The sequence below is a fragment of the Eurytemora carolleeae genome, unplaced genomic scaffold (assembly GCF_000591075.1).
Source record: "Eurytemora carolleeae unplaced genomic scaffold, Eaff_2.0 scaffold43, whole genome shotgun sequence".
Taxonomy (NCBI): domain Eukaryota; kingdom Metazoa; phylum Arthropoda; class Copepoda; order Calanoida; family Temoridae; genus Eurytemora; species Eurytemora carolleeae.
Window position 1 is genome coordinate 446,849 of NW_019396029.1, and position 25,269 is coordinate 472,117.

Below are 25,269 nucleotides of genomic sequence, written 5' to 3' on the forward strand. Positions count from 1 at the left end.
AATTGCCAGGCCTTGTTTCAACGGTGATACCCATAATAAAAGGACATAGAATGACTAAATGCATGATTTTAAATAGTCCTAAGAATTATGAAACTTTGAAATTTTTCAGTGTATACGTACTGAACCTTATCATTTTAAAGTGTTTTTTGAGCTTTTTGAAAATAAAAGCCTTGTAACAGCATATCAAACACAAATAAAAGTACTCAAATGTCGTCTTCGTACTGCACAGTTTATGGGTCCAAGTACAAAAAGCTAAAATCACCAAACAGATCCATTATGCGGAAAATTCGCCGAAATTCCCAGGAATCTTTCATTATCATAAATTATCATTTTTTATCAATAAGGATGCAAAGAAAAAAGATTTAGTTATGGCAGAGCATGATAGAAAAGAACCTCAGAGACACCTATTGGAGAAAAACAGAACTTGAAAATTCTGTGTTGAAGTCCTGAGAATTTCTTGAGAAAAAATCCAGAGAAATTATCAGGAATTTCTCGAACTTATTCTTTTATTTAATTCACCTAAAAATCTGTAAACTTGTTGGCCAAGTCCTGAGAATTTCTCAGGAAGTTCCGGTGAACCATTTGGGAGAATTTCTCAGGAATTTCTTGGGGTGAAATTCCGAAAAAAATTCCCAGGAATTTCTCGAAATTAATTCTCTTATTTAATTCCCCTTAAAAATCAGTAAACATGGTGTCCAAGTCCTAAGAATTTCTCAGGAATTTCCGGAGAAGTTCTGAGGAATTTTGTGGGGAAAAATTCCAAAGAATTTTTCAGGAATTTCTTGAAAGTAAGTCTCGAAACTGTGATCCCACAAACATCTCTCATCTTGGGGACCAATTCTGGGGAATTTCTTGAAAATTTCCGAGGAATCAGTTACATGAAATGATTCTCGAGAACTTCCTCGAAAATTCTTCAAAGAAAGTCACCACGGTTGGAGAATCTGGGGAAATTCCCCACTTTTGTTACTTGGGATCTGTGATTTACTACGTTTCAGAATCTTATTTGACCCATTGTATGCAAGGATTGGTTATGCCCATATATTTCATTGTTTACATTAAAAAGGCATGGACTGCAGTTTCTGAGAGAAATGTTTTATTTTCTTTATATTCACAGACTAAGACATGTATCAAATGCTGTACTCGTAAAACTGCTATCAGCCCAGGTACAACTCGTAAACTATCAATGCCAATCAAGGACACAATCTTATAAGCTTCAATCTCAACACATACACGAGCTTAAAACTATCAATGCCAAACCAATTGGCACCATCTCATAGGCTTCAATGTTTACACTGACTTAAGCTCGAAACTATCAATTACAACCAATGGGAACGATCTCATAGGCTTTAATTTCAACACGGACACAAGCATCAAACTATCAATGTCAAACCAATAAACACTATCTTGTCAGCTCGTATGCTTAAACAAGGAACAAATTACTTCTTTCACCATTATCAAAGCGGAGTATATTCCAACTAATGTGTATTTAGAAATCTATGTTACAGATTAAGTTAATATGCGATATTTACAAGATTTGTGCATATATATATCATCGTAGTTAGGCTTATCACAATATCTAGCTAGTCTAATTGTATTGCAAGTTTTGCGTAGATAAGGATAAGTGCAGTTAGATTTATAGGCAATGCACAACATAATTTATTTAACTGTATTCATTACATACAGACTGTTCATAAGCTCTACCTGGAGAGGCTAAGCAGGCCTGTAGTGTCCAGGCTCGCAATGCTACATTTCCATGAAAGATTTTTGACTGCGTCTATTGGCCACTTGTTGCATATAATTCCCATTCATAGGTTAAGTTTTATAATTCTTAAAAAAATATGACCTAACTCTTAACATAAAATTTGTAAATTTAGTCTTTTTTTGAAGGTTTTGTATTTTGTATCCAAAGGATCCTTAGATATCCCAGAATGCAGACAATTGTTTATTGGTTGTGTACTCCAGTTGTACACAATGGACCCTTGTGGAAAATATTGCATTTTCTAGCCTTTAATGGATCACTATTCTCTTATATCTGTTTTCATATTCCTCCCAGAAATTACACACCTTTTAATAAAACAAAGATATTTATTGTTCCAGGGATCGACCGATTTTAATGATTTTACCCATGGGCACTGTGGTTCAAAGGATCGAAATCCTTCCTTAATCTTTAACTTTTAATCAGTTTTAATTTTTAAATGGCCAGCAAAAGATTTCAACTTTAATAAGTTATTTTTATTAAATTTTACAATATTTTTAAATATCTATATGATATCAGATGGAAATATTTTGAGATTTCATATTTCTTGTTTTTCATTTTTTCTTGATTGTCCATCCTTCAATCATATTTCGGCTAATTTTGAAAATAAAAATAAATGTATATTTTGGATGTCCTTGTAATTAGCCAATCTACAAGAAAGAACAATTTTTCCGAACCCTGTATTTTCAGAACTATATTGAATTCTTGAGGGCACGAGGGGGGGGGCAATAGTTAGTTAAGCAACGTAGCTCAAATTCATTGAATTCGGTCCCAGGTAAACCTTCATTGGTTTTAAGTTTTTAGCTAAAGATATTTTCAAACAGAGGGAATTGAGTTTTTGACTCAAACTCAAATTTTCTCATAGTCGTAGACCTTGGATATTTAAAATTATGAAAAATTTCAGTATGAAATAATAAAGTCTTACACCATCAGGCTGCTAAGAAGTGGAAATAAGAAAATTTGATATTGTGACAGATACTCATTATATTATAAAGCAATTCTTTTTTCTAAACAAAATATGATGGTTTAGCCTCTTCTTTACAATTGATCCCAAACTTTTAAAACCATTTGTCTCAATTTTGACAAATTTTTATTATTATGATTTTTTTCTGATTCTAAATGTTTATAGAAATCAAATTTCTAGTTTTGGTTTTGAATTAAACTTGAGGCTGTGATCAAAAGACTTCAATTTACAACAAAACTTTCATTTCTACACTTCAAACTTCAAACTTCAAACTTCAAACTTAACGGAAAAGTTTTGAATAAACAAAACAAAAAATATCCTTTAGACTAAAAGACTGTATTTCTTGAATTAAAAATTGACATTTTCCTCTTTTAACATCTATCTGAGAAAATTTGGAAGATATTCTCGTTTTTTTCTCTCAATAAATAGAGAATCACTTTGTGTCACAGTTTTAGTCCCATTAAATAAATTTAAAATACTGTTTCACCGGTGCAAGGAGATAAAACTATATATGTCCACTTGAGTATATTATCCTGAAAGTTCACTTCTATTTCCTTCAAAGATTGATAGTTATGTCAGAAAGCTCTTCAGTAGAAGAAGAAGAAAAAACGATAAATCAGAAATCTGAAACAATGTTCACAGTAATAATATAGCTCAACAAAATGACAGTTGGAAACATTTCAGATTTAAAATATTACTCTACAGAATTTGGATCTCATAGAAAACTCTGCCAGAGTTAATTTTGAATACTACTTGCAGAATTATATCCTAAAAGGTTACTATACAGAATATTAGTGCGGAAAGGATATCAGATCATTAACACTTTACACTGCAGAATATCAGATCTAACACTTTACAGCTTATCAGATTTAACACTTTTACACTGGAAAATATCAGATCTTACACTTTACTCTACAGAATAAAAGATCTAAAACTTTACTCTACAGGAAATCAGATCTAACACTTTACTCTTTAGGATATCAGATTTAACACTTTACACTGGAGAATATCAGATCTAACACTTTACAGTTTATCAGATTTAACACTTTACACTGCAGAATATCAGATCTTACACTTTACTCTGCAGGATATCAGATCTTACACTTTACTCTACAGGATATCAGATATAACACTTTACTCTACAGGATATCAGATCTAACTCTTCACAATACAGAATAACAGATCTAACACTTTACTCTAAGGACATCAGATCTAACACTTTACTCTACAGAACATCAGATCTAACTCTTTAATCTACAGGATATCAAATCTAACTCTTTACTTTACAGGATATCAGATCTAACACTTTACTCTACAGGATATCAGATCTAACTCTTTACTATACAGAATAACAGATCTAACACTTTACTCTACAGGATATCAGATCTAACTCTTTACTATACAGAATAACAGATCTAACACTTTACTCTACAGGACATCAGATCTAACTCTTTACTCTACAGGATATCAGATCTAACACTTTACCCTACAGAATAATAACTTTAAGAATTTAGTTTATTTAATGTGTACAATATATGTCAAAAGATCTCACTATATAAAATTATCCATAATTTGTAAAAATAATAGATATTTTTGAGACAAATGAAATAATTGGAAGAAATTAATTATAAAATCTAATTATTCAGTCATATTGTCTAGACTGGGCTGATGTTGTTTACTTAACTTATCTAAAATATGTTAATTCAGCAAAAACTGAAATTAAACATATTGTAACTTAAAATGATGAAATAGAAAAGAATTAAAGATGATGATGATCTTCAAGTTAATAGATGTTTGGTTGAAATGTATAAATGTATGCAGGGTGTCTCTTTTAGACATTGCAGAAATCACCATCGTTCACTTTTTAAAATCTATGAAACATTTTCGACCGATTGATATTCACCCTGCAGTTAGTATTAAAGGGAGGGCTTTGGGTATGTAGGAAAAGTCATAAAATTTCAACAGCCTCAGACCAATACTTTTTGAGTTATGTAAAATAAACTACAGGGGGGGGGGTCAAATTGACCCCCCCCCAGCAGGAATAGGGTTAAAGAACATTTCCGGTTTCGATTTTTTTTACTTTCCACACTGTATTTTCATATTGATTTTATTAGGATGAAGACCAAAGCAGAGTTGGCATTTTTAGCAAAGAAGGAAGAGAGGGATCGGGAGAGAATTAAGAAAAGAGCAAACTTTAACCACAAGGAGAAGGTGGAGAAGTTCAACAGCTACCTCAACTCCCTTAGCGAGCACTACGATATTCCTAAGGTTTCTTGGACCAAGTAGTTGATAGTTGTTCCTGCCCATGATGAACAGTATTCCTTGACATCTGATCAAGTTCTCTACGGAGGAGAATCCAAAAATTTTACTTGTTTCGCGTTAATATTACAGTTTCTGTCAAGTAAAAAAACGTATTTTGACGATTTTTTTGCATTTTGATAAAGACTAAAATTGTTTTCACCATATTCGTTAAAAAATGAAAGCCAGTCTTTTTGTAAACCTATTTGTAAACTTTTCTGATGGCGGTCTGGGGGATGTTTCATCGAAGGTTTTTTCAAAACATGTTTTTATTAGTAAAAACAAAAAATCATATTATTGTACTAGATGTTAGAAACAAATTATATTAAATTTACTTTATCCGATCATTATTATAATCTTACTCTAATCCGAAGGATGATTATTCATTTTTTGTAGTTCATTTTATATTCCAAAAAATGTGCGTTGATTTATTATTTTTGTCTGTTTCTTGAGAATCATTCACGTTAATATTTAAGTATTTGTAAAAATCTATATTTCAGAGCTAATATTTTAGCATTGATATAAGTAAAGTGGGAGTATTGAAGTATGTCAGGGTTACCCCCCTATCAGTTCCTGCCTCCAGGGATGCCCCCAGGGCTACCCCCTGGACATCCTGCCTGGCAAGCAATGATGGCACAACAGCAGGCACAGCAACAAGCTCAGCTAGCCGCTCAGGTATGTGAAGATGCTTTTCACAGGGGTTTTTAATTTCTTGTAAAATCTTCACTTTCCATTTCTTCGAAAATCAAAGTTTTCCCAGTTTGTTAGGAATTTAAAAAATTGGGAATTAAATGATTTTGATAATAAATACTTGTTAAGTTGTTTTTTGAGATTTACACGTTTTGAGTCGGTACAATTAATAATTTTACATTAGTTTAGTCAGAATGAATCGTTAAGATAATGTGGTCATAAATAAAACAATCAAAACTTACCTTCAGGGAAAGAATCCCATCCCGGCCATTCAAAAGTTTTCTGTTGAGATTTTTTTTGTGGAGACTGGGAACTTAATTGAAGTGCAGTTTTCTTAGCAACTTGTAACATTGATGAATCATACAGATTTATTAGTCTGGTATCGAATTGAAATGCATAAGACACAAAGCATAACAAAGATTTACCAGGCCTTACCTAAACATGACATGGTATCATTCAGACTTAATTAAAGAGTCATGACCTATATACCACGGTACCTTTATCAACCTTTATCTATTTAATAATGTGAAAGATAACGTCGTGTTTCTTGTTTAAAGTATTTAATTCTGATACTTAAAAACTATAATTGAACATTCTCAGTTTTCAAAAATTAAACTATGGATATCTAATTCATATTTGATCAGCAAAGCTTTTAAGGGTACCGTTGTTAATCGGATTTCCCGCTCAATAAATGAGGGTTAACCATACCATCCCTTTAACATTAATCATCTTTATATCTTGAAGTAAAATTTTCATCAATTTTTTTAGAAATAATTATTTAAATTTTAGGTACGCAGAGAAGCGTAAGTTTGGATTTGTTGACGCTCAGAAGGAGGATATGCCCCCAGAGCATTTGCGTAAAATCATCAGGGACCACGGAGACATGTCCAGCAGGAAGTACAGACACGATAAGCGTGTCTACCTCGGGGCACTCAAGTATATGCCGCACGCTATTCTCAAACTTATGGAGAACATGCCTATGCCATGGGAGCAGATTAGGTAAATATTTAATAATATCAACGGAGTTAGTTTATTCTATGAGATACGTTTCTGTTCTGAAAAAAAATAATCTTTTTAACGGAATTAACGACTATTCTTGTATTTATTATTTTCTAATTTTAATGTCTATCTACTTAATAGTAAGTAAAGTAAGTAAAATACAATTATTTGAGAAAACTCGGAAAAGTATTAAATATCTCAGATTTCGAAAACCCCATTTTTATGGCAAATCGGTCTGCTAGGCAGCCCAACAGGCGATTAAAAATATTTTTAGTTGGTTTTCATTTAATTTTTAATTAATTCATAATTAAAAGTTATTTTTTTTCTTAATTTGTTATTAATTTTAGGGACGTTTCCGTACTCTACCATATCACAGGAGCGATCACGTTTGTGAACGAGATCCCCTGGGTAATTGAACCTGTCTACCTCGCCCAGTGGGGCTCCATGTGGATCATGATGCGTAGAGAGAAGAGAGACAGGCGGCATTTCAAGAGGATGCGTTTCCCTCCCTTCGACGACGAAGAGCCTCCGCTAGATTATGCTGACAACGTTCTGGACGTGGAACCATTGGAGGCAATCCAGATAGAGATGGACGAGGATGAGGACAAGGCTATCAAGGTGATCAAGAATTATTTTTTAAGTTTCACTGAATTATCTGTTCTCACAAATGTCAAATGATTTGGTTCAATTGAAAATGCATCTTAATTTATCTTAAATTTTTTATAAACTTATTTATGTTTTAGGATTGGTTCTATGACTCTAAGCCTCTTGTTGACAGCAGATACGTTAACGGAACCTCATACAAGAAGTGGAACCTCTCTCTGCCCCAGCTGGCCTGCCTCTACAGGATGGCGAACCAGCTGCTTACCGACCTCGTCGACGACAACTACTTCTATCTCTTCGACATGAAGTCGTTCTTTACAGCCAAGGCTCTAAATGTTGCAATCCCCGGCGGGCCAAAGTTCGAACCTCTTGTGAAAGATTCTCTAGCCCAGGATGATGATTGGAATGAGTTCAACGACATCAACAAGATCATCATCAGACAGCCCATTAGGACGGAGTATAGGATTGCGTTCCCATACCTGTACAATAACTTGCCACAGTTTGTGCACATGTCCTGGTATCATACTCCTAACGTTGTCTACATCAAAGCAGAGGATCCTGACCTACCTGCCTTCTACTTTGATCCTCTCATCAATCCAATCTCTCACAGACACGCACAGAAGAGCATGGACTCCGAGCTGCCCGAAGATGAGGAGGAGTTTGAGCTTCCTGAGGAGGTGATCCCCTTCATGCAGGAGTCTCCTCTGTACACCGACTACACCGCTAACGGAATTGCTCTACTCTGGGCACCGCGTCCATTCAACCTGAGGTCAGGACGCATGCGTAGAAACCTGGATGTTCCTCTGGTTAAATCCTGGTATAGAGAGCACTGTCCTCCTGGTCAACCTGTGAAGGTACGTGTGAGCTACCAGAAACTACTCAAGTATTTCGTGCTGAACGCGCTGAAGCATCGACCCCCGAAACCACAGAAGAAGAGATATCTGTTCAGATCATTTAAAGCAACAAAGTTCTTCCAGTCGACCAGCCTGGACTGGGTGGAGGCAGGACTACAGGTTTGCAGACAGGGATACAACATGTTGAATCTCTTGATTCACAGGAAGAATTTGAATTATCTCCATCTTGATTATAATTTTAACCTCAAGCCCGTGAAGACCCTGACCACTAAGGAACGTAAGAAGAGTAGGTTCGGAAATGCTTTCCATCTGTGCAGAGAGATTCTTCGTCTCACCAAGCTTATTGTTGACAGTCATGTACAGTACAGGCTTAACAACGTTGATGCGTTCCAGCTTGCTGATGGTCTACAGTACGCTGTAGCTCACGTAGGTCAGTTGACTGGTATGTACAGGTACAAGTACAAGCTGATGAAACAGATCAGAATGTGCAAGGATCTGAAGCACGTGATCTACTACAGGTTCAACACAGGACCAGTAGGTAAAGGTCCGGGTTGCGGAATCTGGGCTCCAGGATGGAGGGTCTGGTTGTTCTTCATGAGAGGAGTTACGCCGCTACTGGAGCGTTGGTTGGGTAACCTTCTCTCCAGGCAGTTCGAGGGTAGGCACAGCAAGGGAGTCGCCAAGACTGTCACAAAGCAGAGAGTTGAGTCCCACTTCGATCTTGAGCTCCGAGCTAGCGTTATGCACGATATCATCGACATGATGCCTGAGGGTATCAAGCAAAACAAGGCGAGGACAATCCTTCAACACCTGAGTGAGGCCTGGAGGTGTTGGAAGGCGAATATCCCCTGGAAGGTTCCAGGTTTACCTACTCCTATTGAGAACATGATCTTGAGATACGTGAAGATGAAGGCGGACTGGTGGACCAATACAGCTCACTACAACAGAGAGAGGATAAGGCGAGGTGCTACGGTTGATAAGACCGTTTGTAAGAAGAATCTGGGAAGATTAACCCGTCTGTATCTGAAAGCTGAACAGGAGCGTCAGCATAATTATCTCAAGGACGGACCATACATCTCTCCGGAGGAGGCTGTTGCTATTTACACCACCACAGTGCATTGGTTGGAGTCAAGAAGGTTTGCTCCGATACCATTCCCTCCACTCTCATACAAGCACGATACTAAACTTCTCATCCTAGCTCTTGAGAGACTCAAGGAGGCTTACAGTGTGAAATCCAGACTTAATCAGAGCCAAAGAGAAGAGTTGGGACTTATTGAACAGGCTTACGATAATCCTCATGAAGCTTTATCCAGGTTTGATTTATTGATTTTTGATAAGACTTTTTAAACACTATTTCCAAGTGAGGGATAGTGTGTGATAATTAGATGAAACATTTTTTATAAATTATTTTGACTTATTCCTGGGGGGGGGGGGGTGATTATTGATTATTTGAAACTTTAAAAATAATTGATTTTTTGTTCAGAATTAAACGTCATCTGTTGACACAAAGAGCGTTTAAAGAGGTCGGTATTGAGTTTATGGATCTTTATTCGCATTTAATCCCCGTGTATGATGTTGAACCCCTGGAGAAGATTACAGACGCCTACCTGGACCAGTATCTCTGGTACGAGGCGGATAAAAGACGATTGTTTCCGCCATGGATTAAACCCAGCGATACTGAACCTCCGCCACTCCTTGCTTATAAATGGTGTCAAGGGGTTAATAATCTACAGGTAAATCAACAACATACTGAACTTATTTTTAAAAATTTAAGTATTTTAAGCCATTAAAAACTAAGCAAAACTTATAATAAATCTTAGAAGGTTTTAAGTAAATCAATCAACATCATTTTAGGGTAAATTTTTCCCCTCATTAAGATTAATAAATATAGGGTAAATTATTTTTTAATTGATTTTATTATCATCAGGGAGAGAGGGCCGGGGTGGGGTGGGGGCACGTGGTAGGATAATTTCGTGAACTTAAATAACATAATTTCGTGATTTACTTAAATAATACGGAATTATTATACTTGAGGATGTTTGGGAGACCGGAGATGGAGAGTGCAATGTTATGATGGAATGCATGTTTGAGAAACTTTATGAAAAGATTGATTTAACTCTGCTTAACAGACTTCTCAGGCTCATTGTTGATCATAACATCGCCGATTACATGACAGCCAAGAACAACGTGGTGGTCAACTACAAGGATATGAACCATACTAACAGCTACGGAATAGTCCGTGGACTGCAGTTCTCCTCGTTCATCGTCCAGTACTATGGACTAGTGATGGATCTACTCGTCCTTGGGTTGAACCGTGCCTCGGAGATGGCCGGTCCGCCCCAGATGCCGAATGATTTCCTGAGTTTCCAGGACGTGGATACAGAGGTTTCTCATCCTATCCGTCTCTACTCAAGATATGTGGATAGGTTCCATATCTTCTTCAGGTTAAACAACTTTTTAACACCTTAAATCAGTGCTTAATTTTCATTTCTTTCATTTCATCTTGATGCTATCCTGGATTCCTCCTGAACAAAATTGATCCTGATCCGAAGTTAGGTTATACATATTTCTTCAAGGTTTTTCGTATTTTTTAACAAAAGAAAAACTTTTATAATTTTATTCCTTTTTTTCGCTTTTTTATGCTGAAACTTAATGAACTATTCAAATAGCACAGCTTTAGATGAATATTTTGAATTTAATTTAAATTTTTTTAAATATCAAGATGTTTCGTTTTTTTGACAATGTCAGGACCTATGTTCTGGAAACCGAATATTTGAATATTAATCAGTCATGTGAACATTGGTTTCATTGTAATTGAGCACGGAGGGTGGGATTTCTTAAAATCATTTTTGACGAAAGCATTTTATTATTAACTTACTTTACAAGTTTACATATATAGTTTTGTATCGTTTATATGTTTATGTTGTTGTAAACCCATCTTACATTCTAAATAGACATATAACGTAATCATCATATGGTCTGATTATAGGATCATGTTGAAGTTAAAGTACAGATCATCACCTGCGTATTTCCTGATTATTTCATAATCAAATTATTATTTAAAGATTATTCTGACCTTTTGAAATAAATTAATATATCAATGTTTTTTAATATTTGTTTTCAGTAAGTGGTTAAAAATACCTTTCTTTAAATGACTTTTAGACGATGTATATTTATAATTTTTGTATTTCTAGATTCTCAGCGGAAGAAGCAAGAGATCTTATCCAGAGATACCTGACCGAGCACCCTGACCCCAACAACGAGAACATTGTTGGGTACAACAACAAGAAGTGCTGGCCCAGGGACGCCAGGATGCGTCTCATGAAGCACGATGTTAACCTGGGACGTGCCACCTTCTGGGACATCAAGAACAGAATGCCGAGGTCCGTGACCACTATCAACTGGGACGCGTCCTTTGTCTCCGTGTACAGCAAGGACAACCCCAACCTGTTGTTTGCAATGGCTGGGTTTGAGTTGAGAATTTTGCCGAAGGTTCGAACTACTCATGAGGAGTTCACACACAGGGACGGAGTCTGGAACCTGCAGAACGAGGTGACCAAGGAGAGGACTGCTCAGTGTTTCCTCAGAGTTGACGAGGAATCCATGTCAAAGTTCCACAACAGAGTTAGACAGATTCTCATGGCATCTGGATCAACAACCTTCACCAAGATTGTCAACAAGTGGAACACCGCGCTGATCGGTCTCATGACCTACTTTAGGGAGGCCGTCGTCAACACGCAGGAGCTCTTGGACATGTTGGTCAAATGTGAGAATAAAATCCAAACTAGGATTAAGATTGGTCTCAATTCTAAAATGCCAAGTAGGTTTCCTCCTGTTGTGTTCTACACACCCAAGGAGTTGGGAGGACTTGGTATGTTGTCCATGGGTCACGTTCTCATTCCTCAGTCTGATCTCCGATGGTCTAAACAGACTGACACCGGGATCACCCATTTCCGGTCAGGTATGAGCCACGACGAGGATCAGCTGATTCCCAACCTGTACAGGTACGTTCAGCCCTGGGAGGCGGAGTTTATTGACTCCCAGAGAGTTTGGGCGGAGTATGCACTGAAGAGGCAGGAGGCAGCTGCACAGAACCGGAGGCTGACCCTGGAGGATCTGGAGGATTCCTGGGATAGAGGTATTCCTAGGATCAACACACTGTTTCAGAAGGATCGGCACACACTAGCCTATGACAAGGGATGGAGGGTCAGGACGGAATTCAAAGCTTATCAGGTTCTCAAGCAGAACCCGTTCTGGTGGACACATCAGAGACACGACGGTAAACTCTGGAACTTGAACAACTACAGGACGGATATGATCCAGGCTCTAGGAGGAGTTGAAGGTATCCTAGAGCATACGCTCTTTAAGGGAACTTATTTCCCAACCTGGGAAGGTTTGTTTTGGGAGAAGGCCTCTGGATTTGAAGAGTCTATGAAGTATAAGAAACTAACCAACGCTCAGAGATCCGGTTTGAACCAGATTCCCAACAGAAGATTTACCCTTTGGTGGTCGCCTACAATCAACAGAGCCAATGTCTACGTCGGATTCCAGGTCCAGCTTGATTTGACCGGTATCTTCATGCACGGAAAGATTCCAACTCTTAAGATCTCTCTCATTCAGATCTTCCGTGCTCACTTGTGGCAGAAGGTTCACGAGTCCGTTGTCATGGATCTGTGTCAAGTATTCGACCAGGAGCTTGATGCTCTCGAGATTGAAACCGTGCAGAAGGAAACTATTCATCCCAGGAAGAGTTACAAGATGAACTCCTCCTGCGCAGATATTCTCCTCTTTGCCGCGTACAAGTGGAATGTATCCAGGCCAAGTCTGTTAGCGGACAGCAAGGACGTGATGGACTCCACCACCACCCAGAAGTACTGGTTGGATGTTCAGCTCAGGTGGGGAGATTATGATTCTCACGACGTGGAGAGGTATGCCAGAGCTAAGTTCCTGGATTATACAACAGACAACATGTCTATCTATCCTAGTCCTACAGGAACCTTGATTGCTATTGATCTTGCATACAACCTTCATTCAGCCTTCGGAAACTGGTTCCCCGGAGCTAAACCTCTGATTCAGCAAGCTATGGCCAAGATCATGAAGGCAAACCCTGCTCTGTATGTGTTGAGAGAAAGGATAAGGAAGGGTCTGCAGCTGTACTCCTCTGAGCCAACTGAACCCTACCTCTCCTCCCAGAACTATGGGGAGCTGTTCAGCAACCAGATCATTTGGTTCGTAGACGACACCAACGTGTACAGGGTGACTATTCACAAAACCTTCGAGGGTAATCTCACCACCAAGCCTATCAACGGCGCAATTTTCATCTTCAACCCCAGAACTGGTCAGCTCTTCCTCAAGATTATCCATACCTCTGTATGGGCCGGACAGAAGCGTCTCGGACAGCTGGCTAAATGGAAAACTGCTGAGGAGGTTGCAGCTCTTATCCGTTCTCTCCCCGTGGAGGAGCAGCCTAAGCAGATTATCGTGACAAGGAAGGGTATGTTGGATCCCCTTGAGGTCCATCTTCTTGATTTCCCCAACATTGTAATCAAGGGTTCAGAGCTCCAGCTCCCCTTCCAGGCCTGTCTCAAGGTAGAGAAGTTCGGAGATCTTATTCTGAAGGCGACGGAACCTCAGATGGTTCTGTTCAATCTCTACGATGACTGGTTGAGAACAATCTCCTCTTACACTGCGTTCTCCAGGTAATAATTTTTTTTTTTTTAAATTTAAGAACCTTTAAAAAAATCAAATTTAACAGGCGAAAACCTTAAACTGTATCTTCCAGGTTAATCCTGATTCTACGAGCGTTGCACGTGAACAACGACAGAACAAAGATAATCCTGAAACCAGACAAAACCACGATCACGGAGCCCCACCATATCTGGCCAACTCTTACAGACGACGAATGGATCAAGGTTTGTTAAATCAGCTTTTATTTGTTACAAAATCATCGAAATTTAATAACAAATATTTTTTCCTTTTTTTAAATTCGTCGAAATATGAATGAAAGATGGACGAACAGGAAGAAAGTGAAGAACGGGAAATATAGAGATCTCAAAATATTTTCATCTGATATCATATAGATATTTAAAAATATTTTAAAACTTTATCAAAATAAATTGTTAAAGTTAAAAAAAAAAAATATTTTCTGATATTTTGTTTTGTTCAGGTTGAGGTGACCCTAAAGGATTTGATCCTGGCTGATTACGGAAAGAAGAACAATGTAAATGTTGCATCTCTCACTCAATCTGAGATTAGGTAATTCTACACTTTTTTCTCCCATTTAATCTTTGAAGGAAAAGTTTCTTTGTTAAAATGTCGTCTCTTTCTTATTTGATTAAAATTATTATGTGATATTTTTTTTCTCCTTTTTCTAATTTTCATTCTAGGGTTAATTTTTGTTTGAAAGGTCTGATTGTAAAATGTAATCTTCTTCGGTCTCATAAACATCTGAATTATGTCTGAGGTTTATCCTGTCTTCTTTACTGCAATTCACTGTCTTTTATTGTTCCAAGTTGCTTTAATGCTAACTTTATTTTGGCAAGAGTTAACTTGTTACTCTGATGTTCCCAGACATTCAAGTCATGGTCTTTCTTTTATAGTTTTGTCAGATTTTCTTGAGAAAACTTGGTTTGGCGCGGATCGAGAAATTTTGAATTAAATGTAAAGTTTTTTGGCAATTAAATATACTTGAGGTCGAATTTAAAGAATTTGAGCCACGATTCAAACATGGTTGGTCTGCTTGATATTGTATCAAATGTTATGAGATTTGAACCGGTTTTTTGACAGATCAGCGACGCGATTGAAATTCTTCAAATTCGGCCTCTTTATTTAATATTTTTATTTCTTCAGAGATATTATCCTTGGTATGGAGATATCTGCCCCTAGTGCTCAGAGGCAACAGATTGCAGAAATTGAGAAGCAAACCAAGGAACAGAGTCAGGTAAACATAATTTTTTTTACTCTTCTGGGCAAAGGATTACTCGCCTCAAACACAGATTTTCTCATTTCTATACCTTTCCAACCTGATGGTGGATGATCATTTTAGGAGAGTTAATTGAGATTGTGAAAAAAGCAGTGCTTAAGATCCGGATCCGTTGGATCCGCAAGATTTTAGCCTCCTGCATCCGGATCCGCAAAAATAAGCGGATCTACGGATCCCGATCCAAGGGGCAAAATATCAACCAAAAACTGCAAAAAAATACTTTTTTACTCTCTAAACCCAAATTTGAACTATTGAAAAAAGAGAGATTATAAAAATCATCTGATTTCTGAATGATTCATCAAGTTTTAGCATAAAAATAACCGAAAAAAATCAGACCTTATTTGAAAATTCTGCTTTGTTAAAAAATTTCAGTAAATCTTAAAGAAATGACCTGGATCTGGATCCATATTTTCCCAGTACGGATCCAGGATCCGGATTTCGCATCACAATAAAATGAATCCTAAGCACTTGAAAAAATTGTTTTCCTAAGAAAGTTGTATTTTAAACTGGATTTTTGATGAGCCAGCTGTGAGCCATGATAACTTACTATAAACTTTTACTAAATTCATATTCATCTTTAATCAGTATGCATCAGTGCTTAGCATTCATTTAATTTTGATGCGGATCTGGATCCTGGATCCGCACTGAAAAAGAATGGATCCAGATCCGGATCCAAATCCCGATCCAGGTCAATTCTTTGAGATTTACTGAATTTTATCTCTCTTTTTTCAAAAGATCAGATTTGGATTTTAGGAGTAAAAAAGTGTGTGTGTTTTTTTGCAGTTTTTGGATCCGCTTCCGTGGATCCGCATATTTTTGCGGATCCGGATCCAGGAAGTCAAAATCTTGCGGATCCAACGGATCCGGATCCTAAACACTGGTATGCATAGTTTGGAATAAAAAAGGTCTAAACATAAGGAAGGGTGTAGAGATATCAGATATCATAAAATAAGATGAGGTATCAGTTCTGTCCTTGGTGATTAGAATCTACTGCATTTACACTTAGAACACAATGATCCAAGCGGCCACGAAAATAATATTTGTTTTATGAGTTTTTAATTGAATTTTTTTCAGTCGAATCTTTTTGAAAATATATTTTATTTTTTAAATTCTGTAAATCTCATCTAAATAAATTTTAGTTGACTGCTACCACTACGCGCTCTGTTAACAAGCACGGTGACGAGATAATCACGAGCACAACGAGTAACTACGAGCGCAACACCTTCGCTAGCAAGACCGAATGGCGCGTGCGCGCTATTTCTGCTACAAATCTCCACCTGCGAACCAACCACATTTACGTGAGCAGCGATGATATCAAGGTGAGCCATTAATGATTTTGTTTCTTATCTCATAGTACAAATTTCTGTTTTATATTTAAAAATCAAGGTTAGGAATTCGAAATAATACGGCTATCTCTACAAAACAAGAACTGGAGGTTTTTGGAATTACTTTTAATGTTAACAAAAGTCAAACTGTGTTTTTTTATTATTTTGCAGAACGAGGTTGTTTTTTGTGTAAAAAAAACCTATTTATTTTATAATAACCAAACAAGATTTTTGTTCATGATTAACCAAGACCTGACGACAGTGTACATTGGGGTGTGTTGTATTTAGATAGTAACTATACTTATCAGTATTAGTTTTTAATGTAACTAAAACGTAACCTACATTTCCTTTAAAACACTTATATATGTTGCAAATGACACAAATGTGCAAATGACACAAATGTGCTTATTGGAGCTGTTGCTCAAACTATCTTTCACTATGATGTTGACTGTTAAGTGCAGCTGCATCGTCAAGGTTTATCTTATTCAACCTTAAATCTTTAATTTTAAATTTATCATGATTTTGATTTGATTTGTAATGCATTTTGTTGCATTCAAGTTCTTCAGGAACATGTATTTTTTCATTCTGTTCTGCATATCAATGGATTTTTAACTCGAAATTAAGGTCACAACGCTTTGTCTCTTTGATATTTATATATGACATTATCAAGCATATTAATAAATATTCCCTCCTTATCAATCTAAGTATTTAGTTCTGCAGCCCTGACCTGATTATTTAGCAAATGTTGATTTGAGTCAATAATGTTTAAGATAAAGAAAAATAAATCAAGAAAATTGAAGATTAATTATTTTTTCACTAAAAATGTTCATGATCTTTACATAATAGCCAAGTGTGTATTTTCTTAAAAAAATTCGCGCTAGTGTATTTAATTATTTTTTCCTTTAGCGGAAAAAAGTAGTAGAATTAAAAAAAAATAAATTTAATTTTTGAATAAAGAGTAGCAAAAAGGACGAATAAACTTTCCTTATGTTGTCTAATTTTTTTGAGAGCATCAAAATCATTCCCTCCCCCTCGCCGATTACCGCCGGATCTTTTCAATCATTCTTTATTATTTAGAGTTCAGAGTCCGAACTTAATAAATTTGAGCCGCACATCAAATCTGCCAAAAACCGGTTTCAATTGAGTGCCGGCTTAAATCTTGCAACATTGAATACAATTTTAAGTGGAACCAACCATATTAAAGCCGCGGCTCAAATTCTTTAAATTCGGCCTCATGATTGTTATATTAGGATAGTTAACAAATATTTTCTTTGGCCTGAGCCGGCGATTTAAAAAATTCAAGAAAATACGACTCGGGTCTAAGCTGTTGTTGAGCCTTATTTACGGCTCGGGCTTTCGAATTTAAGTTGCATCTATTTTTCAACAGAATTTAGTTCATAAAACCGGTTTAATGTTGTATTTGGCGGATTTTCATAGTTGGAATTGGTGCATTCCGGGTTTTGATGAGAATTTGACCCAACATTGAGCCTTATTCTTCACTAAAACCAACCAAGGTCGGTTTTATTTTCATTGGGCTTAACTCCTTAAGTCAATCACGTGACACAAGCTGTCGTCAGAGTTGGTTCTAAGATTGGGTCCTAAAGCTGCGTTTAAGGAATTAAGACTCGAGCCGAAGCTTTTAAATCGCGGGCTCAGGAAAATTCAATATTTCATTAACATTTCATATCTTAATTCTCTACAATTACGCGCAATGTTGTCTTAATGTAAATATTTGTTGATAACCGTGTCATGACTTCTAGTTTGAAGTAGAGCAACTTTAATGTTTAAAACATTTTGAAGATAATTAATTTGATCAATAATTTTGTTTTAAGTACTGGTTGACNCCTCCTCCTAACTACAGATCGAGGTGAACCTATTCATGTCCCATACTATTCATACTTGATTCTTTTTCGGACCCCATAAAAGTCCTACTTAATTCTAGTATTTCTCCATTCGAGTCCTATTTCATTTTCGATTTACTCTTATCCTACTCATCCTTTATATTTAGTCCATCATAATTCTTTAAACCTTTTCTGATTCCTTCTTTTAGTCTTAGTTCATTTTCTAATAATCCTTGAATTTTTTATCGTTTTGTTCCCGGTTCTCTTCAATACTTGTTTGCTCTTTGTAATTTGTTCATTCAACAATTTTGCCAGCTATTTTTTCTCTTGCTTCTTTAATCTTCTTATTTCAGTTCTTGTTATTTTTATCTTTCTTTTCATCCCATTTATCCTACGAGCTTTGATAATTAATGATTTAATTATCCGTTCCTTAACATGAGGGTTTAAAAAGACTTAAATTTTCTGTAACCCAGAATTAAAGATTTTTTTTGCCGTGTGTGGGTTGAGGACGTCGCTGACAGTCTCACTTGATTCATTTCATTCTAACTAATCTATCTATCTATAAATTCGTCTTGTCTGTCTGTTTGTTTGTATCCAATAAACGTCAAAACGGTTGAACCGATCGGGCCCAAATTTTTTGTGGGATATCAGGTGACCACAGGGAAGGTCCATAAATGATAAAAAAAAATTGTGTTTCAAAGGTTTTTAATTTTGTAAATAAAATTTAAATTCTTTAAAATCCGCAAATTTTTTTTTAAATCCGCAAAAATTTTCTCTTCTTTGTTTTAAAATGTAAACAAAAAGAACATGTTCACAATTTAAATAGTACATTATACTAATCTATGATTCAAATACGGAAAGTATAAGAAAAAAGTAATCGGCTTAAACTAGAATTTTTCCATATAAATCTGTTCTATGATTTGGGAAAAGTAACCAAGCTTTATAAATTCATGACTTGAACTTGTAAATTGATAGTGTCGGAACCTTTGAATGTCGTCAAATGCATTAACTTCTTTGTTAGAATTTTATCATTTTGTGTTTTGATGGTCCATATTTTTTTCAAAAAAGTGTGTTCTTTATGATCTGTCTTAGCAGTGTCAGAATTTGATAAATTTGAGTCGCGTCTCAAATCCGTCAAAAACCGGTTTCAATTGAGCGCCGGTTGAAATATTACAACATTGAATACAATTTTAAGTGGAACCAACCATATTTGAGCCGCGACTTAAATTCGTTAAATTCTCCCACAGGTCTTAATACTTGTTCTTGCTTTGTATCTGCTCCATTTACTGCATCATATGAATGCTAGCATGAATGGACAGTTCTTGATCTTAAAAATGAAATATTTAGGTTAGAACAAATTTTGATTTATATATTTGTGAACAGTTCCTTTAATTCAGGAGGCCGGATACACCTACATTCTGCCCAAGAACGTGCTCAAGAAGTTTGTTATGATTTCTGACCTGAGAACTCAGATTGCTGGATACCTATACGGTATTTCACCGCCAGATAATCCACAGGTAAAATATTTCCAGATCTATTAAATTGGTAACTTATTTTAGACACCGGTCTTCAGTACGTTTCACAGGAAACCATCTTAAAGTCTAACTAATTTTAAAATAGATTTAGCTGTACTGCACTATCCTGTACAGTTCAGTATCGTACGGTACGGTACGGTACGGTACGGTACGGTACGGTACGGTACGGTACGGTACGGTACGGTACGGTACGGTACGGTACGGTACAGTTTAGTACAGAACAGTACAGCACAGCAAAGTACAACTCAAGAATGTATTGCCCAATTCTATTTATTTAAAAACCTCTGTGATATGATTTTGAACTACTAAACACTCGATACATACTGTTATTGACCGCGGTTAAAGTAAAGTTAAATACTTATTTTTATAACCATTAGTTCTCCAGGGTTTTCACTTTTTTACATAATAATTAAATACTATTTTAATTTAGAGGTCTACAAAAATGTAATATGTAATGAAATTTTTCTTTCTTCATTTTTAAATGAGATTTTTGTAGTAAGTTGATTGTTTATCTCAGTGCTAGATCCTAAAGCTGATTGTTAAGGTGAAAGAGATCCGTTGTATTGTCCTGGCTCCTCAATGGGGAACTCATCAGACAGTTCATCTTCCCGGTTCCCTCCCGTCTCACGAGTATCTTGGAGAAATGGAACCTCTAGGATGGATTCATACACAACCAAACGAACTCCCTCAACTGTCTCCACAGGTTTCTATTTATCCGTTTATTTTTTACCTTGGCTAACCCCTTCATAGTACAGGATAAACTTGCAAACTCATCGGGTGCATTTTTAAACAAATAAAGAAAGAACAATACTTAGAACTTGAAAATAAATGTCGAACACAATATACATAATTATCTATCACAAGCTTGATTTAGTCAATAAACTTTTGGTCTGAGATGCGGGAAGAAGGGCGTACCTAAAACTCAGATTAGATTTGTCTTGATTTGGTAAAAGTATATATGCTATGTTCTTAAATTAATTGTGTACAGTGCAATGGTTTTGAGTATTTTTCTCTTTAACCACGGAATGTATCCAGCATATGATGATATGTTGGGTTTTAAATGCACTTATTCGTTGAAAAAATACCTATGTAAAATGATGAAATGATTTCTGTTTCCAGGATATTTGCACTCACGCGCACGTGATGGCGGAGCACTCTGTCTGGGACGGAGAGAAGACTGTCATCATCACCTGCAGTTTTACTCCGGGTTCATGCTCACTCACAGCATACAAACTCACTCCGTCAGGTTGGTTTTAATCATAGTATTTGATGGTAGTTCTAGACCTAATTTTACAGCGTTCGAATTTAACATTTAAGCCGATAATTTTTGTTTGCTATTATTATGTTTCAGAACTAAGAATGAAATTCAACGATTTTCCTATAAAACTTATATTTATTTATTCATTATCTTATGTTTTGTTATATTCTTGATTATTAAGTTTATTTTTGTTTAGAAAATGTCGAGATATTTATTTAAGTCATTTGCATCATGTTAAGTTTTCTTAGAACTTTTCCTTGTAACACTTTTTCTAGTTTTCAGATATGAAATATAAAAAATATGTATGCAATCTGTATGTGATTTTAATGCTGGATAAACAATTGAGTAAAAAATAAGAAAAACTATTACTAAAAGTTAATATTGTATTTTGTGTCCAAACGTATGTTTCTCACATCATTTTTCAGATCTTTTGTACACCCTAATGTACGGTACATGCTCCTACTAGTTTGATTATGTTTGAACCAGGGATGACCCGTCCTACTCCATGGACTGAGATCAGTACAGATTTTGATCCGGACGAGGAGACGGCAAACTTCGGGACCAGGCATGCTCTAGAGGCAGATGGGAGCATATACGAGGTTAGGGGGGCTTTTATTTTTCATCTTTATATCCTTTCACCCTTTAATTTCTCACCCCTTTCTTTAATCCCTACATTCTTTCATTTTCTCAGCCTTTTCGTAAAGGGATTGCAAGCGTAAATATAAGTTATCTACCTTTTAAAGAGAGATAACCCCGATTGTCTAGGTTTACACACAGAGCTCTCCCTACTCTAGGAAAATTTTATTATTATTATTGTAAACTAATTACTCTATTATATACTGATCTAGACCCCCACGATCACAAAATTGTTAACTGGTTTCGGAATAAATATTCCGAATTTATATTTGGATTCAGTAAAGTAACGTAATAAAGATGGTCCCATAGAAAACCACGGTTCTGAATTGAATAAAAGGGTTTGTGTTGTTGCTAACCTAAATCTTATCCAGCTTATCTTTTCCCGCCAGATATTTAATATTTGATGCATGTGTATCTGGTCACTGTTATTTGGGTAAATTTTGTGACTCCAGCGAAAAATGCGTTAAAATAAATTATCAGTTGCTGTATCCATGGAAATTTTATATGTTAAAGTCTTTAAGAGGATTATGTTTAATCAGCGGCCGAATTTAATGAATTTGAACCGCGTCGCAGAACCGCCACTTACCGGTTCAAATAACGCGATGAATCGAAACACTGATAACAATTTTAAATTGAACCAACCATGTTAAAACGGTGTCTCGTGTTTGAACTATGTCTAGACGCGGTTCAAATCCTTTAAATTCGGCCTTTGATAAACCTTGATCGCGTTGATATATTTACTGTACAAACTCTTAAATTGGGGTTAATGTCCGTGAAAAGTAGCCCATCTGTGACGCTAATGAAGTGTCCAAAGTCTAAGAATGATTGATTAAGATAACAGTTTCTCCCACAGAGTGATTTAGCAATACATTTTAAGTAGAAGGTCTGACAATAAAAAGTGTTTACAACTGTTAACAAATAAAGTTAACACGTATCTATAACTTCATAACTTTAGGGACCTGTTTGAAAACAACTGTTGACAAATAAAGTTAACACGTATCTTTAACTTCATAACTTGTGGAACCTATTTGAAAAGGGACTTGATTTTTTTCTTCTTTTACTCAAATCTGTTCATTTTCACCATTCCCCTTTACTCATATTTCTTTTTCTAATCTTGCAGTTCTCTGTTTAAGTTTTAATTAGAATTCTCGGAACCAGTGAAATACAGTTACGAAACGTACAACTACCCATATTCGGTATCTTCTGATGATATGAAGCTTATTAAAACCGGTTCTAATATGATTTAACACAACTCACCATTGCTCGAGCTCGAATGTTTGATTGATAAAAATAAGAGGATGATTTTAAACTTATTTGAAATAAAGACTAAACATGTATACAATGTATATTTAAGAAAATACGTATTCAACACATCATTTGAATTTTCATTGTACCAACATTATGTTTCATGCTATGCCATCTTTAAGATACTCTATAAAAAAAATATACATATGTGTGTATAATCAAGATTGTGTTTTTCTAATTCACATAATTCTGCACTTGCAAAGCTCCTTTTACTAACTCATAAAAAGGGTAGTTGGATCAGGCCCCCCGTTAAGAAAACTACATTTAACCCCATAAATGAAACATTCATTCTAGTTATATTCATGATATTAAACATTGTGAGTAAAACTAAGGTGTGGGCAAAGGTTTGTGTACACATTTTACTGTGACTCATTATGAATTAATTATAATCAAAACAATTAAAAAATATATATATATATATAAACAAAGGTCGTTATTTTATTTACTGTTGACTATCTGCTGTTTCTAAACAGTCATAATATGCCACAGTTAATATGAACAAACCCTTTCACACCACTTAAGTTCTATAGTCTTCAGTCTACAGTCTACAGTGTGTACATTAACAGGGTTACCCACAAAGGATGAGACTACAGAGACGACTGTATGGACAATTTTCAGTCTTTACTGTCACACTCCTGGTTCTTTGCAATTGCAAACGTATGGTTTTCTTGGTCAAATCTTCTAATATACCATCAAAAGACAGTATTTTAGAAAAACCCCTAAATTCCACATTAAAATGAATTTGTTCAGGGTTTGAGTGGGGTAGAACTAATACAGACAAGTCCAACAATCCCAAGGGATATCTACCCTCTCACTACGAGAAGGTGCAGATGCTTCTCTCAGACAGGTTCCTCGGGTTCTTCATGGTTCCAACACAGGTATACAGTACACTATAAACTTCAAATATTCTTCCTTAACAACTTTTCAAATTCTTAAATGCTAAAAATGTAGTGATTTTTTTATCGCTCAATTCTTACGTCTTAATAATTTTCTCGCTTTAAAATAAAATAAAAAACGTGTTACAAAAATGTTTCTTAAATTGGCATAGGACTCGGTCCTTGTTTGCATTTTAACTGAAGCCAATTGTTTAATGATTTACTAAACACTTTGTTTCCTTGCCTTTTTAATTGTTTGGTTGTGGCGTGGGGGCATTGTTTTGCTTTATCATGCCTACTTAGATTTATCAGATTAATTTACACAATTTACTTCAGTTTAATTTTACATTTGATTCTCAATATTACCCAAAATAGATTATTTTGATTGATAATATTTTTATTCTAACAAATCCTCAGGATAGTTTAAAATTAGATAATTTCCATTCGTTTTTGTTTTTAGATTATCTCAACTTATAGCTTGTTAATTACAATTGATGATAAAAATGCTCATCGGAATTTCTTTGATTTTAAGTCATGAATCGGCATGGAAGTAAGAAAGTAAGACTAATTCACAAGTTCTACTCAGGGGTGTGTCCATAAATTTTACCCCGGGGGGGGGGGGGGGGGGGGGTCTGAAACTAAACTGGGAAACATAGTTATCTTTTCCAAGTCCCCAAAGCATATGTTCACGACCTGGTCTCATGGAATATTTTAAAACTTTTACTTTCTGTGGTGTCGCTAACAATCTATTATTTAGGGATCTTGGAACTATAATTTCATGGGAGTCCGTCACGACCCTAACATGAGATATGAGCTAGCTCTCTCCAATCCTAAGGAGTTCTATCACGAGGTGCACAGACCTTCTCACTTCATGAACTTCGCAAGTATTGAGGAGGGAGCAGAGGCTGCTGGAGGAGCGGATAGAGAGGACATGTTCGCGTAACGAGGTCATTGAGGACAATTGAACGAGTTTTTTTTCTAGATTTTCACCGCCGGAACTAAAACTTAGTTACCGAATCCCAATATTGTAAACAAATATTATTTTTTTCCATTATTATACTGAGCAAGGTAAACTATGTGAGTGCATTTGAATAAACAAGTTGTAACCAAGTAATTTTTTATCTGATGTCAGAGATTATGAAAAGATTTTTTCTTTCATTCTTCATTCTCGAAAATTCTGAAGTAGAATAATTACAGACAAAAGCGATTCAGAAATATGGATGTTAGAGATGGTTGCTATAATTACTGGACGATTTTCCTTGTTGAAGAGAAGAAAATAATTTTAACTTGCTAGTTTTGAGTAAAGCTAAAGGTTTATGTTTTTGTTGGCGGGGGCGGGATAAAATAA

The 25,269-nt window shown here is 35.8% G+C and overlaps 2 protein-coding genes across 2 annotated transcripts; both read left to right on the forward strand.

The window, feature by feature from the left end:
* Nucleotides 1–4,832: 4,832 nt before the first annotated feature.
* LOC111695538 (protein FAM32A-like) lies at nt 4,833–5,519 on the forward strand (the record flags this gene model as incomplete). Its single annotated transcript, XM_023464907.1, is given in 1 exon segment — nt 4,833–5,519. A coding segment is annotated over 1 exon segment (174 nt), but the record flags the coding sequence as incomplete, so codon positions are not given.
* Nucleotides 5,520–5,551: 32 nt separating this feature from the next.
* LOC111695548 (pre-mRNA-processing-splicing factor 8) lies at nt 5,552–25,031 on the forward strand. The gene is made up of 16 exons (XM_023464918.1): nt 5,552–5,693; nt 6,496–6,707; nt 7,055–7,325; nt 7,451–9,477; nt 9,648–9,897; nt 10,199–10,608; nt 11,359–13,863; nt 13,947–14,076; nt 14,331–14,419; nt 15,014–15,104; nt 16,286–16,465; nt 19,710–19,829; nt 20,392–20,550; nt 20,967–21,093; nt 23,797–23,924; nt 24,679–25,031. Exons 1-16 carry the CDS (start codon nt 5,565–5,567, stop codon nt 24,862–24,864), a joined length of 7,014 nt encoding a protein of 2,337 aa, XP_023320686.1. The 5' UTR covers nt 5,552–5,564; the 3' UTR covers nt 24,865–25,031.
* The last annotated feature ends 238 nt before the right edge of the window (nt 25,032–25,269 follow it).